The sequence below is a fragment of the Mastomys coucha genome, unplaced genomic scaffold, assembly GCF_008632895.1.
Source record: "Mastomys coucha isolate ucsf_1 unplaced genomic scaffold, UCSF_Mcou_1 pScaffold14, whole genome shotgun sequence".
NCBI lineage: Eukaryota > Metazoa > Chordata > Mammalia > Rodentia > Muridae > Mastomys > Mastomys coucha.
Genome location: NW_022196896.1, coordinates 91,546,177 through 91,561,417, shown reverse-complemented (window position 1 = coordinate 91,561,417; position 15,241 = coordinate 91,546,177). Strand labels below are relative to the sequence as shown.

The 15,241-nt window shown below is 39.2% G+C and overlaps 1 protein-coding gene across 1 annotated transcript in view; it reads right to left on the bottom strand.

Annotated features, from left to right (window-relative positions):
- Pth2r (parathyroid hormone 2 receptor) overlaps positions 1 to 15,241 on the bottom strand; it is a 70,568-nt gene that overhangs the window by 41,007 nt on the left and 14,320 nt on the right. Inside the window, exons 3-5 of the mRNA XM_031368859.1 lie at positions 7,520 to 7,630; positions 7,290 to 7,405; positions 1,297 to 1,394 (exon numbers count right to left, since the gene is read on the bottom strand). Of these exons, the coding sequence (XP_031224719.1) occupies positions 1,297 to 1,394; positions 7,290 to 7,405; positions 7,520 to 7,630 (325 nt within the window). The remainder of the gene's footprint in view (positions 1 to 1,296; positions 1,395 to 7,289; positions 7,406 to 7,519; positions 7,631 to 15,241) is intronic.

Genomic DNA, 15,241 nt, shown 5'->3' with positions numbered 1-15,241 from the left:
AAGAAGATGAAGAAGAAGAAGAAGAAGAAGAAGAAGAAGAAGAAGAAGAAGAAGAAGAAGAAGAAGAGAAGGAAAAAATGACAGAAAAGAAAAGAAAAATGGTTTGATTCTAAAATCAAAATGTAACTTTGTGAGTATTCATTTCAAATATATTCTGACCTACCATCATTGGAACCCAGTGTCAATACAGTGCTAGAGTGCTCTCTCTCTCTCTCTCTCTCTCTCTCTCTCTCTCTCTCTCTCTCTCTCTCTCTCTCTCTCTCTCTCTTGCTCTGCCTCATGCAACTCTTTTCTTAACTTTGACTTCATCAGTAAGAGTTTGTTACATGTTCACTAAATGAAAAGAAATTCTGAGTTCTCTGATAACCCAGGATATCTTGTCTTAGACATGATTGGATTATTCCTACTAGGTCTGTTTGCTTACATCTAATCCTTAAGCATCACTGACCTTCTCCTATTTCTACTCTCCAAAACTAGTATACCCTGGTTCATATTGTACAAATCACTGTGTGCTCCTTTGGAGCACTTAGAGTATCATCTACTACTTCTTTCATCAATTTCTGGACTCACAGCCAACTATGTGTATGATAGTATAGCCATCCTATGGTTCTCTGGTGTAGTTCAACTTTGTTTGTCACAATTTTGTGTCAATTTAAATTATATAGAATTTTGTTGGTCACAAATGTAATGCTGTTTTCTGGGTTGTTATCAAATAATTCAGAACATACTTTCATACAGTAGTATGAAAATAAATTGGGAAAATGAATTACTCCACCATGAATGAATATTTTTGTTAAATTGTATGCAGTACCAACCACTTTGCAAACCAATAGATTGAGATAAAGATTTATTAGCATAAAGGCTTCACACACTTAATGCTTTCAGATTTTAGAAAATGTGAAAATGAATTGTCAAAGACAAGTAGCAGTAGGTTTCCCTAAAATTCTTATATAAGCTAAAATGAGAAGTTGGAGTGGGAATCTGTTCAGTGGGTGGACTGCTTGCATAGCATTCATGAAGTCCTAGATTCGATCCCTAGGACCATATAAACCAGATACAGTATTTAGACTATAATGCCAGCACAGTGTAAGTGCAGGCATGCAGGATTACAATTATACCATCATTAGCCACACAATGAATCTGAGGCCAGCCTGGCCTACATGAGACCCTATCTCAAAAAAAAAAAAAAAAAAAATTTCTATAGGAAAAAGTTAGAGATCACAGATTGTGTGCAGTGGATGTGTTCTACAAATGGACATTAGAACACTCCTGGAGAAAGCAATGGCAACTACTCACCTGAAGTAGCCAATAATGAGAATGGCTACAGCCAAGGAGCCAAAAGAGATGGAGTAACCGACAGTGTACAGGATGTAGAGGCTTTCAAAGAACTCTTGCTATAGGAAAGAGACGGTCAATATATGTAAAAGAAAATGTTTGAAAACAATTACATCCTATATGGAATATTATGTCTGGTTCTCTCTAGCTTTAATGGACTGTAATTTACATGCAGTAAAATGTACAAATCTAAGACAAGCTAACTTGACATGTTTTGACATACCAAGTTCATTTGAACCCCTTGCTAGTAAGAAAAAGCCGCCCACTGTCCACCCACACACAACCGCAATTTCAGGTTCTGTCACTACAAATTAGCTTTCTCTGTTCACTCGCTTCATATTATTCCAGAGTGTTCTTAGGCTTAAAAATTATAAAATGTGTGCTCTGTTGTCAACAAACTGTGTTTCATAATCTTCAACGCTGATACATGATTTTATACTTCCTTTCAAATTTTTTTTACTTAAAATGGTAGAATCACAGAAAATGGAAAACATGGTAAAAGGCGATTCATGTACCCTCCATCTGTTATCCTTAATGTTATATCAAAAATTATCATAACTAAGATATAAAACCAAGAATTCAATACAACTGCAATGTGCTAAGTGGTATCCCATGTAATCTTATCACACGTGAACACGGTTTTACATTTTTTTCAACTTTTTATTGTTTCTTTGTGAGCGTCACATCTGCACCCCAGTCCCACTCATCCCTATCCACTTGTATCCGCCCTCCACCCTTGCAACTTCCCCCTCAAAAGAAACTAAAAAACACACAAACCAAAAATCAAAACAAGAAACCAAAACAAAGCTTCAAAAAAAACCCCAAAGCATCTCATCACAGAAGCTGTGCTGTCACAGTGTGTCCCACCGTGCATCCTTCTGTCCACACATCTTCTCTTGCAAATGCTCATCACAATGAGTCATTGGTCTGGTTTGAGGCCTCTGGCTTCTGCCAACCCATCAATATTAGATCCTCACTGACACTTCTCCTGGTTATCCTGTTGTTGCCCTATGTCATGGAAATCCTGACGCTTTAGATAAGCTGGATCTACCCTTTACACATGAAGATTTTTATGACTAACACTGAAATCAAGACACAGACAACATCCATAAGTGCAAAGGTCCTACTCATATGTGGCCATGTCTACCCTCTTCCCTAGCATCCAATTACCAGGCAACTGTGAATCTCTTTTCCATCATACAATTTTGTCCCCTATGTTATTACATAACCCAATTGAGACTTTAAAAGACTAACTGCAGAGTCTTTGAGGTACATTCAAGTTGCCACGTTCATCACTAAAATTTCATTTTTTTCTTATTGTTGAGTAATAACCATGGGATGTTCATAGCATATGTATATTATTATATTCAGGTGAGTTTCTTATCAATAGTATACAGTATTTCATATTTTAAAATGTCAATATCATGCAGCCCTGGTTACTAAGTTTTGTGATGCATTTTGAAGCCAGAAAATGTGAATATTTTAGCTTTGTTATCACTCATAATAGTTTTGGCTATTTATGGTTCTTTGTGAAGTTATACAAATTTTAGAATAGTTGTATCCATTTCTATAAAAAGATAAGTCACTGAGAATTTCATAGGAACTAGTTAAGTCTCTAGATCAGTTTGGTTATTATGGGCATTTTAATAATATTAATTCATTTAATCCATGACTATTGGCTATCTTTCTACCTATTTGTAACTTCATCTTCTTCCATTAACATTTTATAGTTTCAGTATACAGTTCTTAAACTCTCCAGAGTAATTTATCTCTAATTATTTCATGTCATGTAAATGGAAATGAGATTATTTTCTTGTTGCTCTTTTTGGGTAATTTATCAATGTAGGTAAGCCCTCAGTTAGTGTGAAGATTTTTTTTTTATTTTGGCCTGAAACATTACTGAATTCATTCATTAGCTTTAGTAGTTTTCTTCTTTTGGATTCTGGAATTTTTCTATAAGATCAAATCATCTGCAATTACAAGCAAACTTACTTCTTTTCCAATGTATATCTCTTTTATTATCTCTTTCTTTCTTTCTCTGCTAGAATGTCCAGAGTTAAAGTAAGAGGAAGACATCAGAGACCACCCTCATATTCTTTCTGCATCTCAGGGGCTTTTTTCAACCTGCTGCTGTGAGATACTCTTCAGCCAGCTGTTTTGCTTCATATAAAAACCGTTCTCAGCTCCTTCGCCAGGCTGCAGTCTTGCGCTCAAGGAGCCCTGTATGTGTGGCCAAAGAGTGTTTCTTCCTGTGGCCTGCCTGCTACACAGTCATCATATATGCAATGAGAGTTTCATGTGCCCCAAAGGACCTTCTCACTTCCTGTGCTCTGTCCCCATGACTTCAGATAACTTACACCTTTTATCTGTGTCTGCCCTGTGTGGGTCTGGGGAGACTTCTCATCACATCTGTCACTGCCCCAGCCTTTGGCAAGTTCTGATGCTCCACATGGCAAAGGCCCCAAGGGCTTAGTCCTTGGAACTCTGAGCCTTTATGCTGTTTCTTGTCTGCTAAAAGTTGGCTTGAATGCTTTTATCCTTTCTACTTTCTTTACTGTAACCTGCTTTCTTCCTTCTGCCGCAGACCCACAGGTAAATGGTTCTGGGGCATCTTCCTTCTCGTAAACAAAAAAGATTGCCCATTGCTTGTACTGATGGATTTCTATAAACTCTTGATTTGGAGTACAATTTAAGTTATTCATAATATACATTACAACAACTAACAGTTTGATGAAGATTTTTTTTCAAACCAACTTCCCTACTCAAATCTTTATCATCAGTCTTGGAAGTGAGATTATGACATCTACGAGTATGGCCCTTTGAGATTTTGTTTCTCTCTCTACTTTTTAATTTTTAATTAAAATATAGTTATGTCATTTACTCTCTTCCTCTCCTGTCTCATATTCTTCCCGTTTCCCCCTGAAATTCACAGTTCACTCTTCTTTAGCCATTGTTGTTACATATACAAGTAAATGAATAAGCATACACACACACACACACACACACACACACACACAACCTGCTGAGTCCATTCAGTATGTTTCTAGGGCTAACCATCTGCTACCAGATTGCCGGCCATCCTCCTCCCTCTCTCAGCAGCAGTTATTAATTGCTGTCCCTCTTTATCTAAGAGAGGAATTCCAGGAGATTTCCATCATCTATATTGACATGTCAACTGCTGTTGGAATTGCTCCAGTTCTGTTTACTCATTGTTGTTCCAAGTAAAACATCTACAACACAACTCCTGCACCTGAAGCTCAGAAAATATGGAAGAGGAGGCAGAAAGATTTTAAGAGCCAGGAGACCAGGTTATCTGCTGTGAGGCTCTGTGCAGGGAAGCCACATTCATGACAGCCCTTTGAGATGTTTAATAAAAATTGCTAATTGCATTCTAAGCTAGATATAGTTATTAGGCAAGAGATAGCTTACATGATGCTTTCTATAAAAAGCTACTGTTTAATAAGGCAGGCTGGAATGAGGTGAGTTAACCCAACCATGTGCTTATGGAGGTCAGAGGTTGGGATCAGGAGTCTTCTTGAGTTTTTTCAAACGATTAAGTTTAATTATTCTTTTGCTAATTAAATTTGTTCTTTAGCAGTTTTTTCATTAACTAATTAATTTACTTTACATCCCAATCCACAGTTTCTGCTCTTTCTTCTCCTCTCAGTTCCTCCTCTCCTCTCCCCTCCCCCATCCTCCCTCCCTTTCTCCTCATGCAGGGAGGCCTCCCATGGCTATCAACCCACCTTGGCATATCAGGTTGCAGTAGGACTAGGTGCATCTTCTTCTATTAAGGCTAGAAAGGCAGCCCAATTGGGGGAAAGGGATCGAAGGGCAGACAACACAGTCAAAGGACCTTAGGTCTGTCCCATGAATGCTTTGTTTCTGGTTCAGTCTCGGTGAGCCACTATGAGCCCAGGTTAGTTGATTCTATAGGTTTTCTTGGGGTGTCCTTGACCTCTCTGGCTCCTTCAATCTTTCCTCTCCCTCTTCCACAAAATTCCCCCAAGCTCTGCCTAATTTCATGTATGTAATTTTTTGATATAATCTCAATTTAGAGCTCACCATTTGGGCAACGGTGGATTGACCAGCAAGAACCAAGGATCTGTTTGTTATAGACACATACATCCTGCTGCCCCCAGCTTTTCCATGGATGCTGGAGATCCAGAGTATATTGTCATGAACCAAGTCCTTTAGCCATTGAGCCTTCTTTCTACCCAAGTCCTCTGCATTTTTTATTAAATAAATATAACTGCTTAATGCTCACTATATTCTTTACCTCTTAATAAACTCAAGTAACTTTCATATGAAATAGAATATATGTCTGGAGACTGTAGGATGGTTCCATGTTTAAAGCATTTATTGGGCAAGAACCAGAGTTTGGATCCTAAAAGCCCTGGATGCGTGAGCATTAGGTTTGACTGAGAGAGCAAGCCTCAATGAAGTAAGTGGGCGAATGACTGGGGATGTACCTTAAAACCTACCTCGGGATGCCACATGCATAGGCACACAAGTACACACATGCACACATCACACACACACACACACACACACACACACACACATGCATGCACACAAAATGAGAGGAAATAGTATTTATCTCTTTTCCTTAAACATCCTTCTTCAAATGCACTGTAATCACAAGGAGTGGTTGAAAGATTAGAGCTCTAAGTAAATAAAGCCACATTGATGAATGGCCAGGTAGGAACTGTGAGAGATAGGCCTTTGTCATTGTTTCATCCACAGGGAAAGATGAGCACACAGGACTCACCAGGGTGACAGCTTTGCCTTTCTTTCTCACTCAAGTCATTGTATCTGCATTTTAAAAGCATCACTAGTTATCTGATCGATTGTTTTACCTTCAGTTATCAGTGACTGGGTGTTTTTTTTTCCTGTCAAGGACTGAAATGATTTTTGTTGTATCTCATATTAATCACCTCAGTGTCAGCACGGGTTGCCTTGTAAAATATGTAGCAATCTCACATTGCCTGTTTGGAAATTTTCAACCTGGAAATATAAAACTAAAGGCTGAAAATCACCCAGGTGCTCACTGGGGTGGTGACTCCCCTAGAACAGAAGAGAGGAAGCTCTGTTTGCACAGAACTGACAAAGAATCCTTCATCTCAAACATTCCTCTCTATGGCGCTTTCCCCTAACAGAGCTTCTGCATGACAGCCTGGTCTTGTAGAGCAACTTATGACAGCCACCCCCAGCTTCATAGGCATGTGTCACCACACACTTCTGCTCATCAGGTGTAAGTGATTGGAATTTACTGATGACTTTTAAACCACCAAATAGAATGTTTTCCCATTAATCCATGGTGGTTGCCCTAAACCACTCTAATAGGAAACTAAGACACTGTAGTTTAGTCCTCGACCCTGCCATCAGCAAACAGTCTCCTGGGCCCACACTGTTCCACTGATTCACAGCTGATTCACATCTGTGAAATGACAGTATTGTACTGGAAGGCCTACACTGCTGACCCTTGCTCAGTATAATTGCACAACTCTGATTTGTCACTTAAAATGAAACCATCAGGGGCAATCTTCTGAGATGGGACACACTTCACTAAAATGAAAAGATCTTTTAGAATTTAGTGAGGTGGGACTGGCCACTCATAGTTAATTAAGAATGAATCATGAATCACATTGCTCATCATCTATTTGTATATTATATACTATAAAATAATATGGAATAATATAACATAGCAAGGTAATATAATAGTATGTGTTTATGTGCGCACGTGTGGGCATGCATGTCAGATAACTCGAGCATAAGAAAAACAACAGAAAGGTTCAGATGCATCTCAAAGGATTCTAGCAGAGACTTTAACTTTCATGATCTTCATGCTGTTAAATAAAAAGGGTTTTGTATATACTGGCTGACAAGCAAAAGTTGTGTAAAAACATTGCTCTGCTCTCCTTGGGGATTCACAAACATAGAAACATCATTACCTTTCCTATGTTGATATCAGGCTGCAGAAAGCAGTCTGAATAGTTAGCCCATGTTTTATTTGAGCCATGAATAAAATCCCACGTCCCATTGGAGGTGCAGTGCCGGAAAGCAACTCCTGAAAAGACAAGAAAGTCACCAAGATTGCAAGTTCCCCACAAGTCTGTTATTAAACATCAAAGACAAGAGTAAATGTCTGGTCTCCATCAATCATCTCAGAAAAGTGCAATACCTTTATGATTGAAGTCGTAAATGTATGGAGGGCACGGCACAGCTGACGTTTTCCCTGCGGTTCCTCTGGGCCAACAAATGAGTCCATCCCATTCCGGGAGGCAATTGCCTTCTGATGAGAAAAGGAAAGCAAGAAAGAAAAAAGAAAGAAAGAAAGAAAGAAAGAAAGAAAGGAAGGAAGGAAGGAAGGAAGGAAGGAAGGAAAGAAGGAAGAAAGGAAGAAAAATGCACAAATGTTTTCAATACAGAAAACTTCAGCTCGGTCCCTGGGGTAAAGTGTAAAACAGACGAGAAAGTTTGGAAGCTAAACCAGAAGAGATAAGATGCAAATGTCCCCCCAAAATCATTTGCTTGTTTAACTCATGGGCACATTAGCAGGAGTCTTTGATCTGCTAAATTAAAGTACCTAAATCGCTCCAGTATGCTTACTATAAAAACGATGACAATTAATGTATAAGAAACATTGGGAGTCACTGTGAATAGCTGTGGCGTATTTCTTCCAACTGTACCACTAGTAGCTACAGTTTTACCTGAGATTTTTTATTTTAACTGCAGTTGAAGAAATCGGTACACAAAAGTCATTCAAGATGTAGGTTTTTACCAATAAGTATTAATCTCATGCTCACCTCACATACAACTGTCATAGATCTACATTTCTCATCAATAAATGCAATCTCGTCACTCTTATAACCTCCTAGTCTGTCACACACCTAGCTAGAGTTACTGGATGAGTATTCAGCAAGCCATGCTTACTGCATATTCCCTCTCCCCACTCCCTCCTCTTCCTCTTCCTCCTTTTCCTCCTCCTCCTGTTCCTGCTCCTTCTCCTCTTCCCTCCCCATCCCCATCTCTTCCGCCTCCTCTTCTTTCTCTCTCCACTTCTAACCCTCTCTGAAGGACAACCGTCCTCCTGGAGGACAATTTTCTATCGTCCTCCCTACCACTGTCCTTGTGATTCTTATGATTATCTGTGTAAAGTGTGGGAATGCAGCATGTTAGGATACAGCCGAAGACTGGCTAGAGAAGACCTGCCTGTGCTCAGCTCCCACTCAGACACAGGAAGTTTCTGAAACAAATTGTGTGTTCTCTGCATTGTACATCCCAGGGTAGGAAGCTTTCCAGGGTGAATCAACTGTCTGGAAAATGCTAAGTCTGCAGTAGAAAGTCTATACACCCCAGAATGTCACAAGCATAAGCCTCAAGCCCCAAGCCTCAATCCTTGGCCACTCTTGTCCTTTCTGCCTATTTAGCAGGTCAAGCTGCTTCCCGTTCCCTTATTATGTGCTTGAGTATTCTGTCATACCTGATCCAAACACTTGGTACCAATGACACACTCACATTTACTCTTATCACAGTGGTCCCCAAAGCCCGCCCCCCACCCCCAGCTCACTGAGTCACAGTCTATTTTCTGGCCATTTCTGAAGACACTAAGGGTCTTCCTTTCCCAGGATATGTCCCTGGCATGTCCAGGTTCAGCTTAGCTTGCTCTTCTGGGGTTTCAACATCATTTCTCCTCATTACCTCAATATTCCTTCCCTTACCTCCTCCAGACTCTTTCTTAAATGTCACCTTCTGAGTAAACATTCCCAATCTATAATTTTACCCCAAATCACCCCTCCCCTGTCTCCTGCTGTCATTCTTCCACAGTTCTCAACACCACCCCCAATGTTATATGGATCTTTTCTTTCTACTGTTTTCTTAAGTCACAGAGTTGAAGAAACCCGAGGGTTGAGCTCTTTTGTCTTGTGCATGAGCCATGCTCCTGGCACAGCCCCTGACACTGAGTGAGGTTTAACAAATGCTCACCGTCAATGTTGTGCTCTTCAGGGCTCCTTTCCTTTGGTCATATACTGAACTCCCAAGAAGAAAGCTTGTCAGCCAGATCACACCCCCACACCCCCAACAGAGACACTTGCTGTGAGTGCTGCATTCATTTTCCATGACAAATTTCATGGTTTTAAACAAGCTCTGACTATATTGTACCAACCTAGATAATCCAGAAAAGCTTCCACATTTTAATGTGCATAAGCTTAATTCCATCTACAATGTCCCTTTGGCTATGTAGCATGGCATATATGGGCATGCCACCAGGTGCTAGCAGTGGATTCTTTAGGGGCTCCATTATACTGCTACCACAAGTACTCACTAACACTCATCATGGCCAGTTGTTTAGTTTGAAAGTCAGCCCAACAGAACTTCATCCACAATAATAATCCAGCATCAACCTGGAATAACTTCTCAGGGTCTGATTGTTGCACAAAAAGAAACACTTGATCTGCTTTGTGTCTTTCTGAAGGGATAAGAAAAGAAAATGTCTTCGTTCACCTACACTGCTCTCACAGAAGAGAACATATTCCTGGAAGCAGCCTCAGTTCCCTCACAATCACAGCCTGACTTCACACACCACAGGCAACCCGGGAATTCATCCCACTGCTCTTGCTTCTGCCACCGTTGCATCTGCCTCTCTTTTGCTGTTGTTGCTGCTGCTGCTGCTGCTGCTGCTGCTGCTGATGATGATGATGATGATGATGATGATGATGATGATGATGATGATGATGATGATGATGATGATGATGATAATGACGACGACGACGACGACGACGACGATGATGATGTTACTCGGGTCGCTGTTGCTGTTGCTGTGTTGCTGTGACTCTTATTGCTGTCGCTGCTGCTGTTGCTGTTGCTGCTGTCGCTGTCACTGTTGCTGGATGTGGTAACGGTCCTTTGCTTTTCTTGTGGCTCACAGTGACTAACGACTCAGTCTCCCATCAGTTTCTTTTAGAATGTGCTAGAATTCCTTATGACTTCCTGCCCATTTGTTTTGTTGCACTAGTAAGGCATGTATTTTTTCAAATTCAGACCATTGCAAAAGTTTGGATCTTAAATGCCCTATAAAGCTCCCTGGGCTTAGTCATAGATGTGTGATTGAGAAGCAGTGGGAACTTCAATGTGTGAGACCCAGTGGTGCTTCTTCTGGTGATCGGGAGCATGCCCTGGAAGGATGAGATGACCAGGGTCCCTTCAATCCTCTTTCTAGGAATTGAGTAGCATTGCTTTATTATGTGTTTCTGCCATGTTAGCCTGCCATGAGCCCAAAGCAACAGAAGCAACCAGTTGTAGAATAAAACTAAGACTGTGAGAGCCCAATAACCCTTTTTTCTATAAAGCTTATTTAGCCCAGTTTGTTATGGTTTCAGAAGGCTAACACTATGATCCAATCAATATGTACCTAATCTACACTTCACAACCAACACAAACTGGACCTGGAAGCATGGTCTTGTTTTCCTGTCTGGAAAATGCATGCTCTAATGTCATGTACTGTGTTTGGGAGTTAGTCACATGATGAGTGAAAGTCTTCACATGAGTGTCAAATCTTTGGGTCAGAATATTGTACAATTGCTTAGTATTAGAACAGTCATGAAAAGGAATTTTCTTAGGCTCTCAGAAAAAAAAATCTAGTTTCTACAAGGTGCTACCCCATAGATGAATGACCACAGCCTCAGACCTCGCCCCAAATTCAGAAAACCAACAGTCCTTAAGACAAGATCTTTGCAGAACATGTTAATGTCTCTGGTGGCTCTTGGACAAGAAGAAGAATAAATATTCACAAAAGGTTAGAAAGGCTAGGGAAGCCTGGGCCTCAGACATACAATGTGGAGCTCATAATTATTGTCTCCTCCTTTGCCTTCCTGTGAGAAACACTTGGATTATCTGACATGACACTAATTACTAATCCCTCGTCAATCTCATTTTTATAAATTAACACCACTAATTATAGCTCTCACTCCCTTCTATACCCCAAGCAAAGCTAATTATTGTTCAGTCATGATATTTACACAGAATGGTCTAAAATTCAGAAAGTCCAGATTTTATCCTTTTAGCTCTTGAGTTACTCATAAGAAAATGAGATCATAACTTGGAAGGAGGACCAGAAGGCATAAAACCTTTGTTTTCTGCTTTTAAATCTTCCATAATTTTAGGGCTAGGTATTTGTATTTATGGAACACTTTCCTTTCACAAACATTTGAATTTTCTATGTCCTTACTATAGAATTTTTAAAATATTTAGTGTCTATCTGTTTGTCTGAGCACATGAATGTGAGCCACATATATGCAGTACATAAGGAGGTAAGAAGAGGCTCAGACCCCTGGCATGAGGTTTATGGATGGTTGTGAGCCATTATGTAGGCCCTAGGACTAGAACTTGAGACCTCCACAAAAACAGCTCTTAACCTCTGAGCCATCTCACCAGTCTTAATTTTTTCAGAAATAAAAAAGAATACTATATCCTTATAACATAGAATTGGTATGCTATAATACTTATTTCATTTCATGTATTTTGTTTTGTTTTGTTTTGTTTTTTTCAAGACAGTGTTTCTCTTTATAGCCCTGGCTGTCCTGGAACTCACTCTGTAGACAGTTCATGTATTTTTATACAGCTTTACAATGGTTTTATGTAGTATTAACAGCCTCTTTCTAAATATTTTTATATCTGTTTTCAACTTTAAGATCACTTAAAATAAAATTTTCTTAAGCTAGCTAATAAATTCAAAATGTCAGTCTAGATTTTGAACATTAAAATGCAGAGTGTTTCAGTTAATTATACATATAACCAAGCATTTTCATTGAAAGGAGGCCAAAGTTTGACCACATTTCATTAGATGTTATTTCTGTATGAAGAAAGAATATAAAACAAGATCCTCTCTTTTACTATTTATTCATGCACATAATGCACATATTCACAAATATAGGGTGTTACACAAGTTAATACATCCATATAATTTAGTCTTCTATGTGATATTTTTACAGTCTGCTACTGATTGATATTTACTAATCTTTGCTGCCCTAATCCCTCTTCCTGAAATGCTTGTTCATTTGTTTGTTTGATTGATTGGTTGGTTGATTGATTGATTGATTGATTTCTTGCTATATCCAACTAAGTCTTACCCCTTTAATGTTAAGATGTGATGATTATGTGCCCAAGAAACTTTGTCTGACTCTTCACTGATGGAGATGTTTGCAGTGGTTTCACGGTGTGTCTCTACTGTTAAAATTACATACCATTCTGAAGCATGTCTACCACTCTCATGAAACCATCAAGCCCACGGGGCAAAGAATAGCATCTTAACCATGGTTTTCAGTGGTTACTACTGAAACGGCACCTTGGATGTACACAGTAATACTCATACACCTTTTAGAGAGACACTGAAGATTGGGATGGGCTAGATAATCTCTAAAATATTACAGCTCAACACTCAGGGAGATGTCATTGAAAACAGTTCATTTGCCCCTCATGGGTATTAATAATAATCTTACCAAGTTCTTTCATGTGCTACTTCTGGCTAATAGATATCTTCTGCGTGTTCTTTACTGGTAAATTGAATGTTTCCCTTTGTAATACTCTGAAAGTGGCATCTCAGAAAGTGTACTCCTCACTGGGCATGGTGGTACATGCCTTTAATCCCAGCATTAGGGAGGCAGAAACAAGTAGATCTCTATGAGCTCAAGGCCAGCATGGTCTACAAATGGAGTCATGACAGTCAGGGCTGTTACACAGAGAAACCCTGTCTCAAAAAAAGAAAGAAAGAGAGAGAAAAAAGAAAGAAAGAAAGAAAGAAAGAAAGAAAGAAAGAAAGAAAGAAAGAAAGAAAGAAAGAAAGAAAGGAAGGAAGGAAGGAAGGAAGGAAGGAAGGACAGTTCTCCTCTCCTATACCACGGACCATAAAGTAAAAGGAATAAATATAAGGGCAGAAATTATTCTATAGGGGCATTGATCCCTATCTGAGAAGCTCCCACTAATCTGTTGGGGGTTTTTTACTCTATTTGAGTAATGAAAGATAAGTCTAGGACATGATAAGGCTATGAAACTACTACAATATGATAAATCCTGCTATAAAGTCAGTATCCTCAAAAGATGTTCCCAAACACTAGTGAATTAATGTAAAACAAAACCATCATTCCCCACAGAAATTGCTCCTTTTTAAACTCAGCGAGATTTAGAGCTGAAATAAGAAAGAAGAGGAAAAATTCTAATCCAAACTTTTGTAACTATAAGTCCATATTCAATAAGTTGTCTCAATTGAATTTAAACTAAAGTCAAGTCAATAGTTCCTATAGGTGTCTTACAGAAGCAATAGGTAGGTAAGTAGGTAGGTAGGTAGGTAGGTAGGTAGGTAGGTAGGCAGGCAGGCAGGCAGGCAGACAGATAGACAGACAGATAGATAGATAATCAAAACCTTGAGTTCCTCATAATATCTCATATGACACATAAGGAAATAAGGCGTAACTGTAGTAACCCTAGTTTACCAGCAAAGTTTATAGGTTTACAAATTCACAGAGTTTGAAAAATGACTCTTAGAAAAATAGATTCAAAAACTGTTAAAGACTTTTAACAAAAAGACTTAAAGTAGGATTATGAAGGTTTTAGAATATTTTTAAAAACTCAAAGTAACTAATAAATGCATGAAATAACTATTACACAGTGGTAAGCAATGAACTGGGAAAATGGAAAACGCTTTGAAGAATTACAGAAACAGCACAAAGAAAGAAGGGAAAAGACTATAAATAAGAAATAAACCCAGAGAAGCATAATGAGACTATCAAGGTTGTCTACATGGAGTTCCAGATGATACTAAGCAGAATGGAGGAGGGCAGATTTTGAAAGACCAATAGCACTCCCCTCACCAAATGTTAGTTTTCTCGTGGTGACAAAACACCTGCAAGCACCTAGAAAGATAAAGAAAGAAGGATTTATTTGTGCCCATGGCTTCAGGGTCTCTAGTCCATAATCTTTGGCTCTGCTGATTCTGGGTCTATGGTGAAAAAGATCACAATGATTGAATGAAGAAGTAGAGAACATTTACCTCATAGATTGCAGGAAGAAGAGAGAAGGGAGAGGATACAGAGGAGAAGTGAAAAAGGGAGAGAGGGGGACAGGAGGAGAGGGGGAGTAGAGAGGGAGAGGGATAACTCAAACAAACATGCCTTCAGCTAGAACTATTTCCAGTTTTCTGGAGAAACTGCTAGATTGATTTCCAGAGTGGTTGTACAAGTTTGCAATCCCACCAACAATGGATGAGTGCTCCCCTTGCTCCAAATGCTTGCCAGTATGTAGAATCACTTGAGTTTTCGATCTTAGCCATTCTGATAAGTGTAAGGTGAAGTCTCAGGGTCATTTTGATTTATATTTCCCTGATGATTAAAGACATTGAACATTTCTTTAAGTGTTTCTTGGCCATTCGAGATTCCGCTGTTGAGAATTCTGTTTATCTCTGTACCCCATTTTTTAATTTACTTATTTGGTTTGTTGGTATCTAACTTCTTGAGTTCTATATATATATTGGAGATTAGCCCTCTATCAGATGTAGGGTTAGTGAAGATCTTTTCCCAATCTGTAGGCTGTTGTTTTGTCCTATTGACATTGTCAGTTGCCTTTCAGAAGCTTTTCAGGTTTTTTTTTTGGGGGGGGAGGGTTGGCTTTTTTTATTTATTTTTTTATTAGATATTTTCTTTATTTACATTTCAAATGATATCCCCTTTCCCAGTTTCCCTTCCAAAAAAAACCCCTATTACCTCCCCCTCCCCTTCTCCCACTTCTTGGCCCTGGCATTCCCCTACACTGGGACATAGAACCTTCAGAGGACCAAGGGCCTCTCCTCCCAGCTTTTCAGTTTTATAAAGACCCAGCTATACTGCTCCTGGTTATATACTAAAAAAAAAAA